This window comes from Schistocerca americana, chromosome 5 (assembly GCF_021461395.2).
Source record: "Schistocerca americana isolate TAMUIC-IGC-003095 chromosome 5, iqSchAmer2.1, whole genome shotgun sequence".
Taxonomy (NCBI): Eukaryota; Metazoa; Arthropoda; class Insecta; order Orthoptera; family Acrididae; genus Schistocerca; species Schistocerca americana.
The window spans coordinates 559,121,326-559,147,735 of NC_060123.1; the positions used below are offsets into that span (position 1 = coordinate 559,121,326).

A 26,410-nucleotide genomic window follows, 5' to 3' on the forward strand; every position below is an offset into this window, starting at 1 on the left:
ATAACATCTGCTATCTCTCCCATCAAATAACTGCATAAGACATGGAACAACACTCTTTACTACAACATCTTACTCCGACTTCACGACACGACAAGCACTGACTTCTACGATCTCTCGACAACCACTGACTGCCATGAACTCTAAACACACACTCTGCTACGAGCTCTTAACACACTCTGTGGAGGCGGCTTAATAGTACTCTTTGGCGAACTCTCTGGCGCAGTGGCACAGTGTAGCCACCTTTCAATCTTCTCGTTATCTTCAACCGGATCTGGTGCATGGAGTCTTTCCATCGCAATGGCAGGAGCGCACCGTTAATCCGGTGGTCAAACCGTGTAAAAACCCGCTTGATGTGGATAGCTATCGGCCCATCAGCCTTACCAACATTCTTTGTGAACTGCTGGAACGTATAGTGTGTCAGCATTTGGGTTGGGTCCTGGAGTCACGTGGCCTACTGGCTCCATGTCAGGGTGGCTTCCGCCAGGGTCGCTGATAATCTTGTCTCTAGAGTCTTCCATCCGAACAGCCTTTTCCAGGCGCCGACACCTGACTGCCGATTTTTTGATTTATGTAAAGCATACGACACGACCTGGCCACGACATATCCTTTCCACATTGTATGAGTGGGGTCTCCAGGGCCTGCTCCCTATTTTTATCCAAAACTTCCTGTCGCTCTGTACTTTCGTGTCCAAGTTGGTGCCTCTCAGTTCCATCCATATCCAGGAGAAGGGAGTCCCGCAGGGCTCTGTATTGAGTCTCTCTCTATTTTTATTAGTGGCCATTAACGGTCTAGCATTAGCTGTCGGGCCCTCCATCTCAACTTCTCTGTATGCAGACGATGCATTTCATACTGCTGCTCCAGTACTGGTGATGCTGAGTGTCGCCTACAGGGAGCCATCCACAAGGCGCAGTCATGGGCTCTAGCCCATGGCTTCCAGTTTTCCGGCGTGAAGACGTGTGTAATACAATTCTGTCGGCGTCGTTCCGTTCATCTGGAACCAGCACTTTACCTTAATGACGATCCACTCGCTGAAGTGGAAACATACCGATTCTTAGGTGTGGTTTTCGACGCTCGTTTGACTTGGCTTCCTCATTTTCGTCAGCTTAAATGGAAGTGTTGGCAGCACCTCAGTGCCTCCCACTGCCCGAGCAACACCATTTGGGGTGCAGGTAGCTCCACACTGCTGCAGCTCTACAGAGCCCTTGTTAAATCCCGCCTTGATTATGGGAGTGTGATTTATGTGTCGGCGATGCCATCAGCATTGCGTTTGCTCGACCCATTGCACCATTGTGGAGTTAGACTAGCGACAGGAACTTTCAGGACAAGTCTGGTGACAAGCGTACTGGTGGAGGCTGGAGTCCCTCTGTTGAAGATCAGACGTGCACAACTGCTCGTCAGTTATGATGCACACATTCATAGCTCTCCTGAACATCCTAATTACTGTCTTCGTTTCCCAACAACACCGGTTCACCCGCCACATAGGCGGCCCAGGTCAGGGCTAACGATTGAGGTTTGTATGCGATTGCTTTTCTCTGAACTGGAGTCCTTCCCTTCACCACCTCTCCTCGAGGTCCATTCACGTACACCTCCATGGTGTAGCTGTAGGCCGAATCTTCGTTTGGATCTTTCATGTGGTCCTAAGGACTCTGTTAACCCTGCGGCTCTCCATTGCCACTTCCTGTCAATTCTTGAAGTGTTCCGGGACTCTGAAGTGGCTTACACCAACAGCTCGATGGCTGATGGTAATGTTGGCTTTGCATTTAGTTTTACGTTTTATTTGTTAGGGTGGGTTTTACGTTTGATCTAAGTTTCAGCACATGTCCTTTGTCCCCCTGTGTCCTCCACCCTAGTGCTTTTAGAGTGGAGGTTTTAATGTGTTGCGGAGTGGCTGGCTTTTCCTTTAGTGCTGTGGCCGGCCAGCCACTGTAATCTTCTTTCTTGTTTAACTCTCTTCTGTTTCTAGCACCTATGTTGTTTTCTTGTCCTCTTTTGTTCCTTTTAGTGTTCATTGCCTTTCCTTCGTTCTTGTGGTTTTTACTTTCTTTCCGTTTTGTGTTATATGTCTTGTCTGTTTTATTCACACACTTGTGGCACTGTTTTATTAGAAACGAGGGACCGATAACCTCATAGTTTGGTCCCTCCTCGCCAATTTTAAACCAACCAACCAACCCATTACCACTTAAGATACCAGTGTCATAAGACTTAGACCATCTGTCAATGTCCTTTCAGTAGATACCAGTGGATTAGGTGTTAACATGAGTAATATCTAATACTATCAATACTTGTGTTAAAGTATTCTTTAAAGCTTGATTCTGTAACAGTTTGGAGACACTGCACTTGATCTATACGTGTCGGACTTGTTTAACAACCCACTTGTTGATATGGGATGCTCTCCACATCTTTTTTACTAATTTTATTTAGAATCATTGTGTTTCACAGTTTATAACTAGAACTAGTGAGAGGTTATGGAGATCGCTTTCTGGTTTAGGAATTCATTTTTCTGTTTCCTTTAGCTCTTAAGGAATGTGTCCCATTTTTGGGACCTATTTTGCTACCCACAGCTAGCAATAGATATAAATTTTATAAACCATCAAAAGGCTTCCTGAAGTCATACTATGAAGCATTATCACAATAATTGGGTAGAAAAAGGTGCCAAAGATATAGAGATCTGTCTCTAAGGTGCTGTTGAGTATATGAGTTAGTAATAAAGAAACTGCTATTATGTATGCCTTACTGCCCATTTTCTGTTTTCAGTATAGGATTTGATGCTGAATCAATGACCTATATTATTTCCTGTTTACTGAAAGTGGATGTGTATTCTAGTTCATATCTTGCAAGAAGTTGTTTACAGTTAAACAACTGATTTTTCTTTAATTTTTAATTTTTGAAAGGTAAACAGCAGAACTTTCGTTTCTACATCTGTATTTATAGTCTGCAAGCTATATGTCATGCACGGCAGAATGTACTTAGCATTTTACCACACATTAGGATTCCTTCCCATTCCGACATTATGTTATTATTGTTACTACTACTACTACTACTACTACTACTACTACTACTAATACTACTTTTTTTTTTCAGGTAGCTGACTTGAGAGAATTTGAAGAATTTGTTGACATATTTCCTGACATAGGAAGTCTTGCATTGTATCAGTCAGCAACAAAACAATTTGAAGAATCTGGTATTCCTTACAGGTATGTTGGTACATCTGTAGTTCTTATTTTTGTCAAGAAATTAAATCTTGTTTATTACAAATCGTAAAGTTCAAAGCTTATACAGGGTGATTCAAAAAGAATACCACAACTTTAGGAATTTAAAACTCTGCAACGACAAAAGGCAGAGCTAAGCACTATCTGTCGGCAATTTAGTTGTACATTTGTTCGCTTGAGGCGCTGTTGACTAGGCATCAGCGTCAGTTGATGCTAAGATGGCGATCGCTCAACAGAAAGCTTTTTGTGTTATTGAGTACGGCAGAAGTGAATCGACGACAGTTGTTCAGCGTCCATTTCGAGCGAAGTATGGTGTTAAACCTCCTGATAGGTGGTGTATTAAACGTTGGTATAAACAGTTGACAGAGAATGGATCGGCCGCCAGGCAGCCTGTGACAGAGGACTTCATCACTGGCCTCCAAGAAGCCCTGATCTTACCCCCTTGATTTTTTTCTTATGGGGGTATGTTAAGGATATGGTGTTTCGGCCACCTCTCCCAGCCACCATTGATGATTTGAAACGAGAAATAACAGCAGCTATCCAAACTGTTACGCCTGATATGCTACAGAGAGTGTGGAACGAGTTGGAGTATCGGGTTGATATTGCTCGAGTGTCTGGAGGGGGGCCATATTGAACATCTCTGAACCTGTTTTTGAGTGAAAAAAAACCTTTTTAAATACTCTTTGTAATGATGTATAACAGAAGGTTATATTATGTTTCTTTCATTAAATACACATTTTTAAAGTTGTGGTATTCTTTTTGAATCACCCTGTATGGTATATGAATAACTAACTGTGATTTCTGGTAATTCACCCCAGGAATGACACTTAAAAACATTTGTGTAATGCTACACTTTTGCTTACTTTGCAGGTCTTTACGAACTGAAATGGTACATTGTTCATCTGATGTAGAGTATCTGTGCAAACTTCACTGTATACGATTAGCTTTCCAGTATTTGTTTAGAGACCCAGGAGTTTCTCGATGGTTTGCTGATACGGGTCGGCAAGTTCTTACTGATCTTATTTTATTTGCAGACAGGGTAAGAATTGTTATCAGCTAATTGTAATAAGGCTTTAACTAATATTACCTTGTTGTAAATAACTGGAAAAAACTTCTGTATTTTCACAGGATCCAAAAGAATTCTTGGTTGCCTATGAGAGTATGTTAGAATTTTTACATAATGAAAGCAACTGGGTTGAAGTTGAGCAGGAACTGAGTTTGAAAGGAGTTAAAGCCATGACATTTTACGATATAGTGCTTGATTATATTTTGATGGATGCTTTTGAAGACCTGGATTCTCCACCCTCCTCAGTTACAGCAGTTGTCCAGAACAGATGGCTCTCAAATGGATTTAAAGAAACAGTAAGATTTAATTTTTTCTCTTTCTCACACACAGTAGTCTCATTTGTTTACTTTCTAGCTGCCACTGACTTAACTGTCACATTTATTGAGTTATGCATCTTTTAGTAGTTTAGAAATTAAAATCTGTTTACGGCATTGTTTTCCTCTGTTTCCGGGGATGCACAAATAAAATTGTTTTCTCTGGAACCCATTATGATTTTTACTTCATATGATATGGCTACCAGCTATGTACTTGGTGCAAATATTGTAACAGCAAACATTTTCTCATTAAATTTGCAAATTGTTGCACATATATCTCTTGTAATGGCATATTTGGTAACTGGGATGGGGGTGCTTCATCTGGTGTGAGAAGGAAGGGAGACAAAACTCTTCTAATGTTAATATGCAATTATTTGGTAAAAGTATGTAAAACCCTGATCAAAATGGCTAGAGGAGGGAAGCAATATGGTATGACCTTAACATGAATGGTTTTTGTAGTGATCAATATATTTCTTTGATTAAACAGTGTAGTAACAGTGTTGAACAAGAATAGAGTATTTATATGAGAGTACTGTTAATTTTTATGTTCCTTTCAGTGAATATTTCATCATACCACAGTTTATATATATATATATATATATATATATATATATATATATATATATATATATATATATATATATATATATATATATATATATATATATATATATATATATATATATATATATATATATATATAAAAAAAAACAAAGATGATGTGACTTACCAAACGAAAGCGCTGGCAGGTTGATACATACACACAAAATTCAAGCTTTCGCAACCAACGGTTGCTTCATCAGGAAGGAGAGGGAAAGACGAAAGGATCTGGGTTTTAAGGGGGAGGGTAAGGAGTCATTCCAATCCCGGGAGCGGAAAGACTTACCTTAGGGGGGAAAAAAGGACAGGTATACACTCGCACATACACACACATCCATCTGCACATACAGTCACAAGCAGACATTTGTAAACACAAAGAGTTTGGGCAGAGGCAAAGATGTTGTTGAAAGACAGATGAGATATGGGTGGCAGCAACTTGAAATTAGCGAAGGTTGAGGCCTGATGGATAATGAGAAGAGAGGATATACTGAAGGGCAAATTCCCATCTCCGGAGTTCTGACAGGTTGGTGTTAGTGGGAAGTATCCAGATAACCCAGACGGTGTGACACTGTGCCAAGATGTGCTGGCCGTTCACCAAGGCATGTTTAGCCACAGGGTGATCCTCATCACCAACGAACACTGTCTGCCTGTGTCCATTCATGCGAATGGACAGTTTGTTGCTGGTCATTCCCACATAGAAAGCATCACAGTGTAGGCAGGTCAGTTGGTAAATCACGTGGGTGCTTTCAGATGTGGCTCTGCCTTTGATTGTGTACACCTTCCGGGTTACAGGACTGGAGTAGGTGGTGGTGGGAGGGTGCATGGGACAGGTTTTACACTGGGGGCGGTTACGAGGGTAGGAGCCAGAGAGTAGGGAAGGTGGTTTGGGGATTTCATAGGGATGAAATAAGAGGTTACGAAGGCTAGGTGGATGGCGGAAAGACACTCTTGGTGGAGTGGGGAGGATTTCATGAAGAATGGATCTCATTTCAGGGCAGGATTTGAGGCAGTCGTATCCCTGCTGGAGAACCACATTCAGAGTCTGATCTAGTCCCGGAAAGTATCCTGTCACAAGTGGGGCACTTTGTGGTTCTTCTGTGGGAGGTTCTGGGTTTGAGGGGATGAGGAAGTGGCTCTGGTTATTTGCTTCTGTACCAGGTCGGGAGGGTAGTTGCGGGATGCGAAAGCTGTTTTCAGGTTGTTGGTGTAATGGTTCAGGGATTCTGGACTGGAGCAGATTCGTTTGCCACGAAGACCTAGGCTGTAAGGAAGGGACCGTTTGATGTGGAATGGGTGGCAGCTGTCATAATGGAGGTACTGTTGCTTGTTGGTGGGTTTGATGTGGATGGACGTGTGAAGCTGGCCATTGGACAGATGGAGGTCAATGTCAAGGAAAGTGGCATGGGATTTGGAGTAGGACCAGGTGAATCTGATGGAACCAAAGGAGTTGAGGTTGGAGAGGAAATTCTGGAGTTCTTCTTCACTGTGAGTCCAGATCATGAAGATGTCATCAATAAATCTGTAGCAAACTTTGGGTTGGCAGGCCTGGGTAACCAAGAAGGCTTCCTCTAAGCGACCCATGAATAGGTTGGCATATGAGGGGGCCATCCTGGTACCCATGGCTGTTCCCTTTAATTGTTGGTATGTCTGGCCTTGAAAAGTGAAGTAGTTGTGGGTCAGGAGGAAAGAGGTTTTAGGTAGGGTGGCAGGTGATCGGCGTGAAAGGAAGTGCTCCATCGCAGCGAGGCCCTGGACATGCGGAATATTTGTGTATAAGGAAGTGGCATCAATGGTTACAAGGATGGTTTCTGGGGGTAACAGATTGGGTAAGGATTCCAGGCATTTGAGAAAGTGGTTGGTGTCTTTGATGAAGGATGGGAGACTGCATGTAATGGGTTGAAGGTGTTGATCTATGTAGGCAGAGATACGTTCTGTGGGGGGCTTGGTAACCAGCTACAATGGGGTGGCCGGGATAATTGGGTTTGTGAATTTTAGGAAGTAGGTAGAAGGTGGGGGTGCGGGGTGTCGGTGGGGTCAGGAGGTTGATGGAGTCAGGTGAAAGGTTTGTAGGGGGCCTAAGGTTCTGAGGATTCCTTGAAGCTCTGCCTGGACATCAGGAATGGGATTACCTTGGCAAACTTTGTATGTAGTGTTGTCTGAAAACTGACGCAGTGCCTCAGCCACATACTCCCGACGATCAAGTACCACGGTCGTGGAACCCTTGTCCGCCGGAAGAATGACTATGGATCGGTCAGCCTTCAGATCGCGGATAGCCTGGGCTTCAGCAGTGGTGATGCTGGGAGTAGGATTAAGGTTTTTCAAGGAGGACTGAGAGGCAAGGCTGGAAGTGAGAAATTCCTGGAAGGTTTGGAGAGGGTGATTTTGAGGAAGAGGAGGTGGGTCCCGCTGTGACGGAGGACGGAGCTGTTCCAGGCAGGGTTCGATTTGGATAGTGTCTAGGGGAGTTGGATCATTAGGAGTAGGGTTAGGATTATTTTTCTTCGTGGCAAAGTGATATTTCCAGCAGAGAGTAAGAGTGTAGGACGGTAGATCTTTGACGAGGGCTGTTTGGTTGAATTGGGGAGTAGGGCTGAAGGTGAGGCCTTTGGATAGGACAGAAGTTTCGGAGTGGGAGAGAGGTTTGGAGGAAAGGTTAACTACTGAATTAGGGTGTTGTGGTTCCAGATTGTGTTGTTTAGAATTTTGAGGTTTTGGGGGGAGTGGAGCTGGAAGTGGGAGATTGAGTAGATAGGAGAGACTGGGTCTGAGTGCAGTGAGAGTAGGTTGAGGTTTGCTGGAAAGGTTCTGGAGGGTGAGTGAGCTGCCTTTCCGGAGGTGGGAAACCTGGAGATTGGATAGCTTTTTGAGGTGGAGGGTGGCATGCTGTTCTAATTTGCGGTTGGCCTGTACGAGGATGCTCTGATCAGCCGGTGTGGATGTGGGAGAGGAAAGATTGAGGACTTTTATTGAGGATAGGAGTTGACGGGTGTGTTCATTGGCTGAGTTGATGTGTAGGTGAAGGATTAGGTGTGTGAGGGCTATGGGTTGTTCAGTTTGGAACTGGTATAGGGGCTGATGGAAAGAAGGGCTACAGCCAGAGATGGGAACTTTAAGTATGAGGCCTTTGGGGGTAACGCCAAATGTCAGACAAGCCTGAGTAAATAAAATATGGGAACGTAATCTGGCTAGGGCGAAGGCATGTTTGCGGAGGGAATGTTAACAAAACTTAATGGGGTCATTGTGGGGATGTTGAGGGTGACATGGTATTAGAAGGTGGAAATTGTAATATGAGGCTGAAATGAAAATGAAAATCAAAATAAAAATAAAAATATATGGGCAGAGATAAGGGTGAACTAGAAAGCAACTGGAGATCTGGCAGCACCCCCATGTGATTTACCAACTGACCTGCCTACACTGTGAAGCTTTCTATGTGGGAATGACCAGCAACAAACTGTCCATTCGCATGAATGGACACAGGCAGACAGTGTTTGTTGGTAATGAGGATCACCCTGTGGCTAAACGTGCCTTGCTGCACGGCCAGCACATCTTGGCACAGTGTTACACCATCCGGGTTATCTGGGTACTTCCCACTAACACCAACCTATCAGAACTCCGGAGATGGGAACTTGCCCTTCAATATATCCTCTCTTCCTGTTACCCACCAGGCCTCAACCTCCACTAATTTCAAGTTGGTGCTGCTCATACCTCACCTGTCATTCAACATCATCTTTGCCTCTGTACTTCCACCTCGACTGACATCTCTGCCCAAACTCTTTGCCTTTAGTTGAGGGCATGAAAGGGAAGCAGTTGTTGAGGAGGGAGTGAAACAGGATTGTAGCCTACCCCAATGTTATTCAATCTGTATAATGAGCAAGAAGTAAAGGAAACAAAAGACAAATTTGGAGTAGGAATTAGAATCCATGGAGAAGAAATAAAAACTTTACAGTTTGCTGATGACGTAATTCTGCCAGAGACAACAAAGAACCTGGAAGAGCAGCTGAACAGAATGGCAAGTGTCATGAAAGGAGGATGTAAGATGAACATCAACAAAAGCAAAATGAGGATAATGGAATGTATTTGAATTAAATCAGATGATGATGAGGGAATTGATGAGGAAATATAACTGATGGTCGAAGTAGAGAGGATATAAAATGTAGACTGGCAATGGCAAGGAAAGTGTTTCTGAAGAAGAGAAATTTGTTAACATCAAGTATAAATTTAAGTGTCAGGAAGTCTTTTCTGAAAGTATGTGTATGGAGTGTAGCCATGTATGGGAGTGAAACATGGACAATGAATAGTTTAGACAAGAAGAGAATAGAAGCTTTAGAAATGTGGTGCTACAGAAGAATGCTGCAGATTGGATGGGTAGATCACAAAACTAATGAGGAGGTATTGAATAGAATTGGAGAGAAGATGAATTTGTGGCACAACTTGACTGGAAGAAGGGATCGGTTGGTAGAACATGTTCTGAGGCATCAAGGGATCACCAATTTAGTATTGTAGGGCAGCATGGAGGGTAAAAATTGGAGGAGGAGACCAAGAGATGAATACACTGAGCAGATTGAAAAGGATGTACATTGCAGTAGTTACTTGGAGATAAAGATACTTTCACAGGAAAGAGCAGCATGGAGGACTGCATCAAACTAGTCTCTAGATTGAGGACCAAAACAACAAGAAACATGCCTTCTGTACACTCTGTGGATCTAGATGAAAATAGTTTATAGCACAAAAATAAGGCAGTTGCATATAAAACGTGTGCTACATAATGTAAACTGGATATTAAGTAGTGTCTCTTCATCCAAGGTAACATGCTGTGTTCTGCCCAATAAGAATTACAATTTTTAATACCCCCCCCCCCCCCTCCATAAAATCTCAATTTTGTTGATGAACATTGATGTGATACTAAGTAAAGTGAGGTAAGGAAATACTGTATAAACTTGATGGCCTTTATACATGACCTAAAGGGTGTCATGTGAGAAAAGTGAGAGATGGGATCTACAGGAGTGATGTTTTTGGAACCTATGCTGTTGGGCATACATAACCTCGTTCATGCTCAGAATATGTTATAGGATATCTAAAGCAGATGGATGCCAGTGAGAGTGGATGTTACTTTTGTATATAATTTCTTTTAACTTACTTGTAGAGAGGTGTGATGTGTGCTTTCTTTCAATCACTAGGCACAATGTTTTGCTAAAGTGCTCTACAGTATACTTTAATTAAAATGGGAACCAGCTCAGCTGCAAATTCTTGTAGAATCTGACACTCCATTAGGACCAGGAGGCTTGCATAATTTTAGCTGTTACCCAATGTTGCTAACATTAATATCATCATCATCTATCTATCTTTCCAATTATGGAAGAAATATAGTAGTACTTCTGTAGCTTCCTTAGTTAAGGAACATTAGAGAATTTACTTCAGCATTCATACATTTGCTTTGCTAAACTCTTATTTTGATTCCTGTGTCATCTGGTTACGGACTTTGGTACCACTTACAAACTTAACAAATTCGAAAAATTTCTTTTGGCTATATGAAAGTTCTTTGAATAAGAGACTGCTACAGTACTCATTGAAGACTTCATGAATTGCCCTCTTGACTGACATACATATGTCATCCAGCATTTGTTTAGCCGTGGCGCTATGCTTGGTTTTACACTTTTGTGCAATAGTCTCTGTTTCTTTAGAAGTGTGTTCACACTGATTCTATATCACTGATTCAGATTCTTTATTCACCATTGACCACCTGAGGTGGAATAGGCAATTTACATGGACATCATATAACATTTTCCTTGAATAGCACCTTAAAGCTAAATGAGCATTGCAAATAGTGCCCATAGATAACAAACACCATAACATAAGATAAATACATTCAGTGACATCACATAATGAAATCCTTAAAAATTAATGTCATTTGATTTTATGTTCATAAATGGTTATATTATAAAAAGGATTGATTAGTAACCAGTTTAGTAGCTTGCTCCTGAAGCTACTTATGTGAGCTGACCGAGAAGAAAATGGAAGTTTATTAAATATTTTTAGACTATTGATTAGATGGGAATTCCCTGTTCTCGTCAGCCTGTGCCTAGGTACGTCTAATTTTGTTTTGCCTCTGGCATTATGGTGGTGTATTTTTTCCCTAATTTCAAAATCTGCTATATTGTTTTTTGCATACAATGCTGAGGCATATATATATATATAAAGATTAATAACTATTAATATTTTCTAACTGTTCCACTTAGGTACATATCTAGCCAGTGTATGGTCATAATTGTTTTTACACTTGGGCTGTAGTTCTTCTGCGTGCTCCTGCTCAGAAGTAAATATTTTGAGTTCCTCTTTGTGATATGGAATGTTTGCCCCCCCTTTTACCAAACTTATTAACCTTTCTACTTGATTTAGCTGCCCTCTGTACTTCAGTAATTGTTGTAGCTGCACCTGCCTCATGATCACTGATACCAGTTTCAATACGGAATTCCTCAAAGAGGTCAGGTCTATTTGTTGGCATTAGGTCTAATTAAAATATTTGTCATGATTGGACTTCTCAACTATCTGTTGTAAGTAATTTCCAGAGAAGGTATTTAGTGATGTTTTGCAGAATGTCTTTTTGCATCCATCAGTACTGAAACTGTAATTAATCCAATTTATTGTTAGATCATTAAATTCTCCTCCACTTAAGACAGTAGCATTGGAAACACTTGTACTAGCAAAATGAGGATTTGTGTAAAGTTTCGGAGCACATCTGGGCTGAGTCTGGTGCTTAGTAGGATCCTTTATACTGAGTCTTAGCCAAACAATCTTGCATGCAGCTTCAGTTCGTAACTTACTGGATTTGAGATTCTAGTCCAATATGAAAAATGCATCACCTCCATTTCTGGTTAGCCTGTCCTTCTGATACAGGGATTTTTGAGGAAAATTTAAGTGTGTACCAGTTAACATTTATAACTAGCTTTGTGCCCAGCATAATGTAAGCTCTACTGCTTTTTAGGACAGCATAAAACTTTAAACCTTCATTGTAATTGCTTAGTGAGTTGATCACTAGGATTTTAAACTTTCCATTTGTAGGGCTCATTTCTTTGAGTCTTAGACTAATACTTTGCGATCTATCATTATCTGGATTGGATGGCGAGTTGCCCAATTTAAACACTGAGACCAAAGTCCAGAAAGTTGCAGTCTACCTTGTCACAGAACCAAGTCTTCTACACAGTTTAGAGCCAGAGGGCTCCAACCAGTTCTGGGAACAATTCCACGAATAAGGTGGCTCCTCTTAATTTTCCATGTCAATTGTTGGAATCATAGATATGTCCTCAGACCCCAAACTATATGCACTTATTGTTCCAATGTGCTCCACAGTGTGTTGTTGGTTGCACCTTGTTCCATCACTAGCTGCTGGAATAGCCATTCCATTTTCTTAAGAGGTATCATTATTTCCATTTTAGTGGAAGATATCATGTGAAACATCTCTTCATGTGTTGCTTGGTGCTGCAGGCTTACCACATTGCCTAGATGCTATACACTGTGAACAGAAGGCCCAACCACCATACATACTCAGCCTACTGGCCTGTTCTCCAAAATGTCCTAGGCTGTCAGTGTCTTAAGACACTTGAGGGCCACAGAATTGTGACACCAGAAGTGTTTAAATCCAATACTTTTGAGGCATGCTTTACAGGAAATTCAGTGAAGTTATTTCTCAAGATGTGCATTCTAACATTAAATTCCTCCTGGTAAGTATACTGATAGAAACATACTTTAGTATATTTCTAACTCTTCTTAATGCCAGATGGTGACTTATGCAGGTTGATACATACCTGATGCTAAGATATGACTGGCAGGAGTGGTGGTAGTCATCTATGCTGGGGAGAGTAGAGTGCCAGGAAGAAAGGGGGAGGAAAGGTGGTATGGTGATACGTAGTGGGGTGTAGAAAAGTGGTTCAGGAGTATGGAAAAATGGGAGTAAATGCTGAAAATAATGAAAATTCACCTAGTAAAGGGGACTTTGAATCTAAAAGTGAGAGGAGTAATGGAATGCAAAACATGAGTGTTAAAGAAACAAGACTGGAAACAAGACAAAAATGCAGATATCCATTCGTTCCCCATCAGTTAATACACTTTTACAAACTGTGGAAATTATTCATGTCACAACTAATAATGTCAAATGAATGGAAAAGATACAACATTGAAAACTATAAATTTTCTTCATTTTTAATAGTATTATCACATAGATACTTTATATAGCATTCTATGGCTACCTACCCAGAAACAGATAATAGGAGAAAATGTGAATTCTACACTTCATTCCCAACTTAAATCTAAAATACACTCCTGGAAATGGAAAAAAGAACACATTGACACCGGTGTGTCAGACCCACCATACTTGCTCCGGACACTGCGAGAGGGCTGTACAAGCAATGATCACACGCACGGCACAGCGGACACACCAGGAACCGCGGTGTTGGCTGTCGAATGGCGCTAGCTGTGCAGCATTTGTGCACCGCCGCCGTCAGTGTCAGCCAGTTTGCCGTGGCATACGGAGCTCCATCGCAGTCTTTAACATTGGTAGCATGCCGCGACAGCGTGGATGTGAACCGTATGTGCAGTTGACGGACTTTGAGCGAGGGCGTATAGTGGGCATGCGGGAGGCCGGGTGGACGTACCGCCGTATTGCTCAACACGTGGGGCGTGAGGTCTCCACAGTACATAGATATTGTCGCCAGTGGTCGGCGGAAGGTGCACGTGCCCGTCGACCTGGGACCGGACCGCAGCGACGCACGGATGCACGCCAAGACCGTAGGATCCTACGCAGTGCTGTAGGGGACCACACCGCCACTTCCCAGCAAATTAGGGACACTGTTGCTCCTGGGGTATCGGCGAGGACCATTCGCAACCGTCTCCATGAAGCTGGGCTACGGTCCCTCAATCCGTTAGGCCGTCTTCCGCTCACGACCCAACATCGTGCAGCCCGCCTCCAGTGGTGTCGCGACAGGCGTGAATGGAGGGACGAATGGAGATGTCGTCTTCAGTGATGAGAGTCGCTTCTGCCTTGGTGCCAATGATGGTCGTATGCGTGTTTGGTGCCGTGCAGGTGAGCGCCACAATCAGGACTGCATACGACCGAGGCACACAGGGCCAACACCCGGCATCATGGTGTGGGGAGCGATCTCCTACACTGGCCGTACACCACTGGTGATCATCGAGGGGACACTGAATAGTGCACGGTACATCCAAACCGTCATCGAACCCATCGTTCTACCATTCCTAGACCGGCAAGGGAACTTGCTGTTCCAACAGGACAATGCACGTCCGCATGTATCCCGTGCCACCCAACGTGCTCTAGAAGGTGAAGGTGTAAGTCAACTACCCTGGCCAGCAAGATCTCCGGATCTGTCCCCCATTGAGCATGTTTGGGACTGGATGAAGCGTCGTCTCACGCGGTCTGCACGTCCAGCACGAACGCTGGTCCAACTGAGGCGCCAGGTGGAAATGGCATGGCAAGCCGTTCCACAGGACTACATCCAGCATCTGTACGATCGTCTCCATGGGAGAATAGCAGCCTGCATTGCTGCGAAAGGTGGATATACACTGTTCTAGTACCGACATTGTGCATGCTCTGTTGCCTGTGTCTATGTGCCTGTGGTTCTGTCAGTGTGATCATGTGATGTATCTGACCCCAGGAATGTGTCAATAAAGTTTCCCCTTCCTGGGACAATGAATTCACGGTGTTCTTATTTCAATTTCCAGGAGTGTAATTCCTGATAATGTCTTATGTGATCATTATTCCTAATTTAAATATTATTTTAAAGATTTGCTAATTTTAATGTAAACAGAAATATTTCCTGCTTTCCTGAAGAATTGCTGCAAAGAATAGGCTACATGTGTTATGCATTTTTTCATTTATTCTTGTAAATATTTCTTCACTAATAAATGGAATTTGCAAAATTACAGGCTCTTGCTACTGCAGTGTGGTCAATATTGAAAGCAAAACGCCGGATACTGAAGTTCCCCTATGGGTTCATGGCTCATTTCTATGCAATTTCAGAACAGGTTTCACCACTCATGGCCTGGGGATACCTTGGTCCTGATGAAAATCTAAGAGAAATGTGCCATGCTTTCAAGGTTTGTAATGATACTAGTTTCTTAATGATGTGGTTTCTGTTCTATATTGTTACATTTAGCACAGCACAGCACATACTTAATTTCAATATTTTATATAAGTTTCCATGCAGTGATCTGTGATAAATTAAAGGACCTGTTTAACTTTAAGCAGAGGAAATTATTTTAAGGTTAAATAGAAAGGTGGAAATGCTGGTTACTGATTTAAGATAAAATTAGTGTACACAGTACAGAGTTGTTATGAAACTTGCAAGACATCACCATCCACTATTTTAAAGGTTTCCTGCATTATTCAAAGCACAGTTAAGTTCACTTTAGTCTCCTTTGAGTACTCTGAAAAGTCTGCATCTGGGAATGACTGGAATGCTTTGCAAATTGTCTCTAGTATCACTTCTTGGCGGTGTAATGCTCTTGAGAACACAGGGTCTTTTACATGCTCACAAAAGAAAAAGATCACAGTGGCCACATAATTGGGCTTCTGCTATCAATTCATAAACCAAAAATAATTTTGTTAAGGAAAAACAAGGAAAAATATGCCATACCTGCAACCACATCAGACACCATGTTGCTTGTAAATTATTCTGGAAAGTATGTGTATTTGGGAGGAGTTTAGAGTACAGATCACCATTTAATTGTTTATACAAAAATCATTTGATAATTTGATAAAGAATGATGTCAACAGTATTTGTGCTAAAGATTTTCTGGTTGTCTTTTTGATGTAACAAGTGAAAGTTCTTTTGTGATCTGTATTGAGTACTGTGAATATTTACAATGTATAAGATTCAAACTAGTCCTCATGTACTCATAGAATGAAGAATTGAAAAGTTCAGATTTTGATTCGGATATGAATTGCAGAAGTCCATTGTAGTTTGTAAATTATTTGCTCAATTCATGATAGATATAAAGGAATATTCATGTGAAGCATCATACAAAATTCTAATGATTTTACTTGCACTCGCCCCAAAATCCCCTTCTATATTTTGTTTGGAAGACAAGGATTGAGATTCATTACTGCAGAAATCTCTGCACTTCTATAATCTGTAAAAGGTCTACTGACTTTTAGCTATGATTGTGAGGTGTTTGCATCTAATTGGTGAGAAATATGCTGTGACCAATATGGGCAACCTCAGTACCTCTCTGCATAAATCCAATCTCTAATTGTGGCAAAATTCTGAAAGTACTGTGACATTCCAGGCTTACCTGATTGCTGACAGTCTCTGTACCTCAACCATTAAAGCTGCTCAGCAAGTGGGCCAGAAGTATGATGAAGATATTAAAAACATGGCTCACTAATGTCCTAGGATTGAACAACTATGCCCTCATTATGCACCAAATAGTGTAATCAGTATGCAATTCAATAAATACAGATGTGTGGAAACTAAGGGTACTAAATATATTTTCTGAAACTTGAGATGTAATAGAAAATACAAATTATCAGCTGCAAAAGCCTGCTTAAAAAGTTCCAAGAACCAGTAGTGAGAAATTTGGGAATATACCACTGTCCCATGTACACTGATCAGCCAGAACATTATGACCACCTACCTCTTAGCTGGTGTACCCACCTTTGGCATGGATAACACTGGCGATATGTCATGGCGTGGAAGCAATGAGGCCTTGGTAGGTCACTGGAGGGAGTTGGCACCACATCTGTGGCCATCATGGTGCATTGCACAAGCTCCACTGGATCAATGAAGCCGCTGCCAACTTGTTTCTGTCCTGCAGTATAGGTGTCAAGGAACTGTTCCCTGGAAAATGATGGATTCGCACACTTCCATTGGCATGATGAAGAAGGTATTGGGATTAATCAGACCATGCAACCCTCCACCACTGTGCCAACAGCCAGTGCCAATGGTCACATGCCTTTTCAGTTGTAGTTGTCACTGTCATGGTGTTAACATTGGCACATGAATGTGTTGTCAGCTGCATAGGCCCATTGTTAAGAGTGTTTGGTGGACTGTGTGTTCAGACACACTTGTACTCTGCCCAGCATTAGTCTGATGATGTTAATTCCACCACAGTTCACTGCCTATCCTGTTTTACCAGTCTACCAAGCCTACAACATCTTACATGTGTAATGATGGGTGGCCACCCAACCTCAAGACATCTGGATGTGGTCTCACCTTGGTTTTGCCATGTGATGAAGATGCCACAGCGCTCCTCAAACACCAGACAAGTCATGCAGTTTTTTAAATGCTTGTGCAAAGCCTCCAGGCCACCACAATCTGTCCTTGGTCAAACTCAGATCGCACCCATTCCCCATTCTACTCAGGACAACATGATCACTGAAACTTCAGGCACAGTGCATGCATCCGACTAGCAGTCATTCATCACAGGTGATGCTGCTAGCGCCTGTATGGGGTTATGTTGATAATGGGTTAGTGGTCATAATATTCTGACTGATTGGTGTATCACTCCCACAGTGACTGCAAGACAAGACTAATTAGTGTGCACAGACAGTTTACGTAATCATTCTTCCCATAGTCTGTACACAAATATGGTACTCTTCTTTGTTCTGAAGAAATTATCGTTTTTGCTTTTTATTTTTTAATAAATGAGAAGCTGCTCATAGTAAAATTTTGTCCTGAATATTTGCATGAGCAGCATATATCTCAGAAAAAGACATCGAAAAAAAGTAATAGATGATGAATTTTGTGTCTTATAGTACCTTTCAGCAAATGTGGATTCAGAAAATTCTAAAACTTAAAACTAGTTTGATGACATTAAATCATTTTCTGAAGTTGTGAAAGTATGCTGAATATTTTCTTTCCTGTTCATTATTTAAATGTTTTAAATGGTATATGTTGCTTTGGTAGTAACAAAGAGCAACACCCTCCTGTAATTTTAGGCAAGTTACATGATAAAATAATGTTAATTTTTGATTGCTGATTTGCCTTTTAGTTGTAGATTCATTGTGCATGTAAATTATTAGCTGCTCAAAAATTTATAGTGACAAAAATGAAGTTGTCTTCTCAGAATGCTAAGTCTGATGCACAATTTTGCTCATACACATATTACATTGCTTGTGCTTCCATTTGGAGAGAATGATCAATTTACTTGTGAATGTCAAAGGAAAGAGAGATTTTTGTCAACTAAGCTATGACACAGTGCTATAGTAAAGTATGCTCATGTATCCCACTTCTCTATCGTTCAAAAATACTTTGATCTGATGATTTACAGTACACTTTCACGAGAAAATTTGTACCTTTTCCCTGCAACTCATTTCATGCCTGCCTGTGTGTTCGTTCATTTGTGTTTGTTTGTCCAAGGACTCCAGTTGATCATTTTCGGCTGAGAGTATAGGGAGCATTATACAATTTTATATAAGACAAAGACAGATGAACATATGTTCTAACTGCATTTACCATGTTACATTACATAAATGTGTTGATACAAGGCCTTTTCAAAAACTTTTGGAACATCTGTAATTTTGTGCCAATAGTGTGTTGGAGTGAAATGCAGTTGGCATCCCTGCACTTGCCTGTGTGTCATGTGTAACTGCCGGATTTTTCATTGTTGTATGTCTGTTGTCAGTGCTGCATTGAGTAGAGTGTTAAGTCACATATTTTGTGAATTCGAGAAGGCAGAGCAACACGTCTTCATTAAATTTTGCATGAAACGCAAGAAAACCTTTAGACACACAAAAAATGATGCTGGATCCCAATGGTGACAAGTGATTAAGCCATACTTGGTGCTACGGGCAGCTCAAATTGTTTAAAAATGGCAGGATGGAACTTAAAGATGACCCTTGTTTGGGACACTCTACGACGTCTACTGATTATGCTCATGTCAGGAATATCAACGAAATTGTGCATGCTAATCAAAGACTGTCAGAGAGATTGCAGGAAAATGTAACATTTCAGTTGGATCATGTTATGAAATCCTGACACAGCATCTTGGAATGCATCATGCTGTGGCCAAGTTCATCCTACAGCTCATGAGTCAAGACCAGAAAGACTTGTGCCTCTCAATCTGTGAAGAATGAGATTTTCACTCTGCTGCTGCTGCTGCAGCAGTGTGTGTGTGTGTGTGTGTGTGTGTGTGTGTGTGTGTGTGTGTGTGTGTGTGTGTGTGTGTGTCTTCAACTCTGGACCTTGTCCTTTCGCGGACAAGTGCTCTACCAATGAGCTACCCAAGCACGACTCATGACCTGTCCTCACAGCTTCAGTTCTGCCAGTACTTCATCTCCTACCTTTCAGACTTCACAGAAGATCTTCTGCAAACCTAGCAGAACTGGCACACACTCCACTGCAGAGTGAAAATCACATTCTGGAAACATCACCCAGGTTGTGGCTAAGCCATGTCTCTGCAGTATCCTTTCTTCCAGGAGTGCTATTTCTGCTAGGTTCACAGAAGAGCTTCTTTGAAGTTTGGAAGGTAGGAGACGAGGTACTAGTAGAACTGAAGCTGTGAGGATAGGTTGTGTGTTGTGCTAGGGTAGCTCTGTTGGTAGAGTACTTGCCTGTGAAAGGCAAAGGTCCAGCACACAGTTTTAATCTGCCACAAAGTTTCAATCTGTGAAGAGCTTATGGACCATGCAAATGAAAACAAGATGTACCTTAAGACAATTGTAACTGGTGATGGGATGTTGATCTATGGTTATGATGTTGAGACCAAGGTTCAGTCTTCAGTGGTTTGGGACAGGTCCTTAAAGACCAAAAAAGGTCGTCAGGTCGGGTCAAATGTTAGCCATGCTGATAGTTCTTTATAACCTCAAAGGATTATTTCTTCAAGAATTCATGCCATAGGAACAAACTGTTAATTGATGGTACTATCAGAATGTGCTGCGACGCTTACAAAAAAATGTGAGAAGGAAACGGCTTGAGATTTGATGAAACAATTCATGGTTTTGCATCATGATAATGCACCTGCACGTTCATTCCTCTTGGTGCGTCACTATTTTACAGAAAACTAAATCACTATGCTGCCTGATACTCCAGTCTCTGGACCGGGCCTCAGTGGACTCTCCTTTGTTTCCAAAGTTGGAAACCCCCATTGAAAGGACAAGGATTTGTAATTATAGATGAGGTAAACAATAATTCACAAATGGCACTTTGCATGCTTCAGCAAGAGGTGTACCAAGATTGCTCCTGGAAGTGGAAACAGCGTTGAGAGTAGTGTATTATGGAGGAGAGTATTTCAAAGGAGACCTTGCACAATAAGTAAAAGATTCAGGGTGTTTAAAAAATGACCGGTATATTTGAAACGGCAATAAAAACTAAATGAGCACCGATAGAAATACACCATTTGTTGCAATATGCTTGGGACAACAGTACATTTCCAGGCGGACAAACTTTCGAAATTACAGTAGTTACAATTTTCAACAACAGATGGCGCTGCAAGTGATGTGAAAGATATAGAAGACAACGCAGTCTGTGGGTGCGCCATTCTGTACGTCGTCTTTCTGCTGTAAGCGTGTGCTGTTCACAACGTGCAAGTGTGCTGTAGACAACGTGGTTTATTCCTTAGAACAGAGGATTTTTCTGGTGTTGGAATTCCACCGCCTAGAACACAGTGTTGTTGCAACAAGACGAAGTTTTCAACGGAGGTTTAATGTAACCAAAGGAACGAAAAGCGATACAATAAAGGATCTGTTTGAAAAATTTCAACGGACTGGGAACGTGACGGATGAACGTGCTGGAAAGGTAGGGCGACCGCGTACGGCAACCACAGAGGGCAACGCGCAGCTAGTGCAGCAGGTGATCCAACAACGGCCTCGGGTTTCCGTTCGCCGTGTTGCAGCTGCGGTCCAAATGACGCCAACGTCCACGTATCATCTCATGCGCCAGAGTTTACACATCTATCCATACAAAATTCAAACGCGGCAACCCCTCAGTGCCGCTATCATTGCTGCACGAGAGACATTCGCTAACGATATAGTGCACAGGATTGATGATGGCGATATGCATGTGGGCAGCATTTGGTTTACTGACGAAGCTTATTTTTACCTGGACGGCTTCGTCAATAAACAGAACTGGCGCATATGGGGAACCGAAAAGCCCCGTGTTGCAGTCCCATCGTCCCTGCATCCTCAAAAAGTACTGGTCTGGGCCGCCATTTCTTCCAAAGGAATCATTGGCCCATTTTTCAGATCCGAAACCATTACTGCATCACGCTATCTGGACATTCTTCGTGAATTTGTGGCGGTACAAACTGCCTTAGACGACACTGCGAACACCTCGTGGTTTATGCAAGATGGTGCCCGGCCACATCGCACGGCCGACGTCTTTAATTTCCTGAATGAATGTTTCGATGATCGTGTGATTGTTTTGGGCTATCCGAAACATACAGGAGGCGGCGTGGATTGGCCTCCCTATTCGCCAGACATGAACCCCTGTGACTTCTTTCTGTGGGGACACTTGAAAGACCAGGTGTACCGCCAGAATCCAGAAACAATTGAACAGCTGAAGCAGTACATCTCATCTGCATGTGAAGCCATTCCGCCAGACACGTTGTCAAAGGTTTCGGGTAATTTCATTCAGAGACTACGCCATATTATTGCTACGCATGGTGGATATGTGGAAAATATCGTACTATAGTGTTTCCCAGACCGCAGCGCCATGTGTTGTTGAAAATTGTAACTACTGTAATTTCGAAAGTTTGTCTGCCTGAAAGTGTACTGTTGTCCCAAGCATATTGCAACAAACGGTGTATTTCTATCGCTGCTCATTTAGTTTTTATTGCCGTTTCAAATATACCAGTCATTTTTGAAACACCCTGTAAGTGTAGAAAAAATCTGTGGACAAAGTTCCAGAATTTTTTGAACAGCTCTTGTACAGTGTGTGTAAAATAAATGTGCAGTAAAGGAAATAGGATTCAATTTTATACACGCAAGAGGTTGTTACGTATTTTCCATTACAATGTAACGTATAATATTTATCGTGATATTTAATACCACCCATATTGTATATACATATCTGTGTGAAATACACATTTAAACAATTTAAAAGAAATCGATTCCTTTTGTTTAAGTGATTTTGGCAGCTTGTTAAATCTGCTGCCTGATTCATCTGGAGCACTTGTAAGTTTGAGATTTTGTTGTCTTGCACGATAAAGAATGCATTTGTGAAAAGTCAGTGTCCTTCTCGAAATCCCTCTGAAGCTAAAAAAGTTATACAGAAATGCCTTATGTAAGATCTTACATATGTGGATAAATGCATACTGAGCTGCTATGACAGTAAATTTTTCTATAGATTGTAAACAGCTTTGTGTTTTATAATTGAGAACTATACATACAGTGAAAACTGTGAAGCCAGGTATGTGTACTTTTGTCAAGCATAATTAAAAGAAAATGCATACATTTGCTTTATATACATATACATCAGATATAGTGTTTGCTTCGGTAGACAAATGCATTAATTTGCATGAAATTCTCTCTCTTCCTCTGACTCCCACCCCACCTCTCCTCCATCTGGAAATATTATCAAAGACATGCCACTAATTCAGGTTTATCCCTGTTTGCTATAGTGAGAGTAATTTTATAGGTTACTCAGACATCTGATTCTCTTAGTACAGATCCCACAGTGAACAGTCTGTATCAACATGTTTTAAAACATTGTAGAGCAACAAGTTTCATAAATCTTGGTGTCACTGTATGTCCTCCCAAAGATAGGCTGCTAACTGTCTTGGTTAATCTTTTCCTTGTTATTAACTCACTTTGAGAGCATGGGTACTGGTTGTGAGAGCTTGGGTCCATGTCTAATCTTATGGTGCTGCCTGTGTCAACACAAGGGCAACAGTGAACATCAGTTTCATCATCATTTAACAAGAGGGCAGTGAGTTAATTGCTGCTCAGGGCTGCGCTAGTGAGCACTCTCATTGATGGAACACTTTTGGAATAGCTTATTCTAAGAAAATATAAATGTTACAAAATATTGTAAATTGAACTTTATGGTGATCTGTCTGCACAGTGTCCGTTGTTCCACTTTGAAAGCTGGATGCAGCTGTTACCCTTCTGTTTGTGCTTGTTATTAAACATTTTACTAGCTGGAATTACTGATTGCTCAATTTTTACATATACTGTATACTCAGCATTACTTCTTCTGTTCCCAGGACCATGTTGTTGGATTCCTTGTGGACATCTTTAGTTTCCAGAAATCTCGATTTACAACTGTGGAGGAGCTTGCTGAAGATGTATTAAAATATGCAAAAGGAAGAGCAGAAAGTCTAAGTTTAAAGATGTCTTTACAAGAACAAATAGGTGTAGATAAACTGAATATGTCATAGATCCTAATGGATGTCATGTGTCATTTAGATGAAGTTTAACAGTATTTGACAACTTAGAGTATTACATTTATTATTAACAGAAATTGTTATAGTGAAACTATTAGTCACCAATACTCGCCTGTATGTTCTGCACAGTGTGGTGCTGCATTGATAAGTGAAAATGTAGGATGTGCAAACAAATTGTTTCCATGTTAGGATTGTGATGTTGGCTGTATGATGATTTATGAACAATCATTCCAGTTTAAAGTACATAATTCATATTTTCTCATCATTATGTGAAAGTGACATCAAGAATCTGTGAATTAAGTGGAATCTCAGTTTTTTGTTTTTTCTTAAAACTTTTACAGAAAATTGTATGGAATAACTATTTAGTGACATGTTCAAATGTATTGTTTTTCTCAAATTATTTTTATTTTTTAGGGTTTTGCAGACATTTATAGAACTGGTTTTCAGCTGATCAGGTCTCTTCTCCCTTCTTCTTCTTCTTCTTCTTCCTGTTATCTCTCTCTCTCTCTCTCTCTCTCTCTCTCTCTCTCTCTCTCTCTCTCTCTCTCTCTCTGCCTCTCTGCAGCCTACCTTTTCTGTAATATTATTTTCTATCTGGAATTAAGTATTACAATTTCTGGTGTAGCATGCCTAGTACTGTAAGTGACTTTAGGAAAGAAACTGTAACATGTCACACATTTTATTTGTAATTCTTTTGGTAGCATGGATGTCTGTGGAGTGGAGGTGTTCACGAGCAATAATTCATTAGCACTTACGCATCAGTATCTTAGTGTGTGTGATTCATATTGTTGTGCTGTGCTGTCATATTATTAATAAACTGCTTTTAGCATTTTGTAAACAAAATTGATGTCGAAGAGGTTGTCTTAAGATATAAGAAATTATATGAAAATTGGTATTAATGAAATGACAAAGCACTAATCTGACATAAAAGACAAAGCAGCCAGTCTTACGTGTAAGTTTTATTGCAGTGAAAAAAGACTGGTTAACTCTTTATTAACATCAGCAATGCTTGTGTTGCATTTTGGTCAACGTTCATTATGCCTTAGAGTAGGTATTTTTTGGGCTTTTGTGAGATATATGGTACTTTCATTTAATAGAAAAAAGGTAGCATAAATTTCCTTACAAAAACACTGTTTGTAAAGAGGTGAAACAAGAGACTGCAGTGCATACAAAGAAATGCTTCTTTGTGTTTATCTGTTTCTCATGTAAGGCTGTGGCAAAAAACTTCCAGCAACAAACATTTATCTTAAACAGCACATTTCCTTCAAAACATTTACATTGATGACATTTGACTAAACATGTAAATGTAATTAAAATTTTGGTGTATAAGGAAATAGTTCAAAACAAATCAGTTGTATGACAAAACTGCTTATTTTTGAAACTTTTGTAAGGGCAGTGCAAACTGCTTTCTGTGAAGTGTTCCATTTTTGACTATAGCAATAATTAAGAGAGTAAGTTAAAGCTGGGTATTTAATATTTATCTAAAGCCTTCTGAATCGCACATCCATTCCCAAGTAGTGGAACTAAGAGGAAACAGTTCTGCAGGGGAAATTGCATTGCAAGGGAATGAACATTAAAATGAAATGGAATGCATTTGGAATGGGTGTAGTGCAAAACAGTTGCCTGTTCACCATGAGACAGGCTTTCTCTTTTTGTTAAACTTCTCTCCCTCTCTGTATTCATATCTGCAAAAAATAATCTAGTACTGAAACTGAAAAAAATTGAATAAAATAATACATCTGAAGTTTTAAAAGTGAAAAGTGACATTTGTCACTCTTTCAGTATAGTATTGACATGCTGCATCATCTGCTGTGAATTATGTTTTTGACATAGCAGTGTGCTAAATAGAAGTTTCCATTCCATGTAATGAAGAGAAGCAGCATATTTTGTGAGGCAACAAAAACAAAATGGTTCAGATTAAGAGTTGTGATAGCTGAGCTTCAAATGTATCATTTGTCATTACTCCAATCTCTAGTAAGAGTCAATTCTCTCTATATTATTTGAGATCTGAGTTTTAATCTAAGATTTCCTGAAGAGTACTGAAAATAATCGCAAGATTACATTCCATTACTTAAGCTTTGGTCAGCAAATATACTTTTCAGGGGTAATGTGTGTGTCTGTCCTTGTATCATTTACTGGTACCTAATTACAGCTACAAACTATTGTATTATGCTTGTAATGTATTAAATATTTCTTGGTTTTTGAAGAAGTCTTATTCAATTTTAAAATGCCATTGACCAATTTCCCAGTAAGTTGTCTGTAAATATAGTAATTGCATCCTACTGAGCAAATTCAAAAACTAAAACCAAAGATACTAATATTTAATATCTCAAACTATTGGTAAACTTTACCATTTTCTTATCTTTCTGGTATACAGTTTAAAATTCTGTGGTCATGACTTCACAGAGTGGAAAAATAACTGAAAAAGAATGGGGAAGAAAATAAAAATTTAATTTGCCAAATGAACACACTTACAATTTGTCTAAAGTGGTGTAGGGAAACAAATGTCAGCATGGTGAAAATACAGCCATACTGAAAGTTATCAACATAATCTGTCGTAACTTACATTTCATATTCAATTATGGTCAGATAGTCAGTCCCTTGCGGACATAGACTTACAGATCACATTTGTGCTGGTGCACCATCCACCAGTCATCAGTAGGTGAGAAGAGGTGTATTTAATTTTCATATATAATTTTTCTTAAGGCATTGAAGTTTGTAGCTGATAACCCATACAACAGTAATATTGTTACATTGGCTTGTTAAGGGTGCTTAGCAGAGACCATACTGGCAGTCCCTCACTTAAAGCTGTTCCATGCTACACCAGGACCATTCATTCATTCATTCATTCATTCATTCATTCATTCATTCACATGTAAGTCCCATTA

General features: G+C 40.7%; 1 protein-coding gene across 1 annotated transcript in view; it reads left to right on the forward strand.

Moving 5' to 3' along the window:
• Nucleotides 1–25,728, forward strand: part of LOC124616526 (mitoguardin) — a 110,045-nt gene extending 84,317 nt beyond the window's left edge. Inside the window, exons 3-7 of the mRNA XM_047144841.1 lie at nt 3,082–3,194; nt 4,080–4,248; nt 4,338–4,571; nt 15,126–15,296; nt 23,343–25,728. Coding sequence (XP_047000797.1) covers nt 3,082–3,194; nt 4,080–4,248; nt 4,338–4,571; nt 15,126–15,296; nt 23,343–23,516 — 861 coding nt within the window. The 3' untranslated portion in view covers nt 23,517–25,728. The remainder of the gene's footprint in view (nt 1–3,081; nt 3,195–4,079; nt 4,249–4,337; nt 4,572–15,125; nt 15,297–23,342) is intronic.
• Nucleotides 25,729–26,410: the final 682 nt, after the last annotated feature.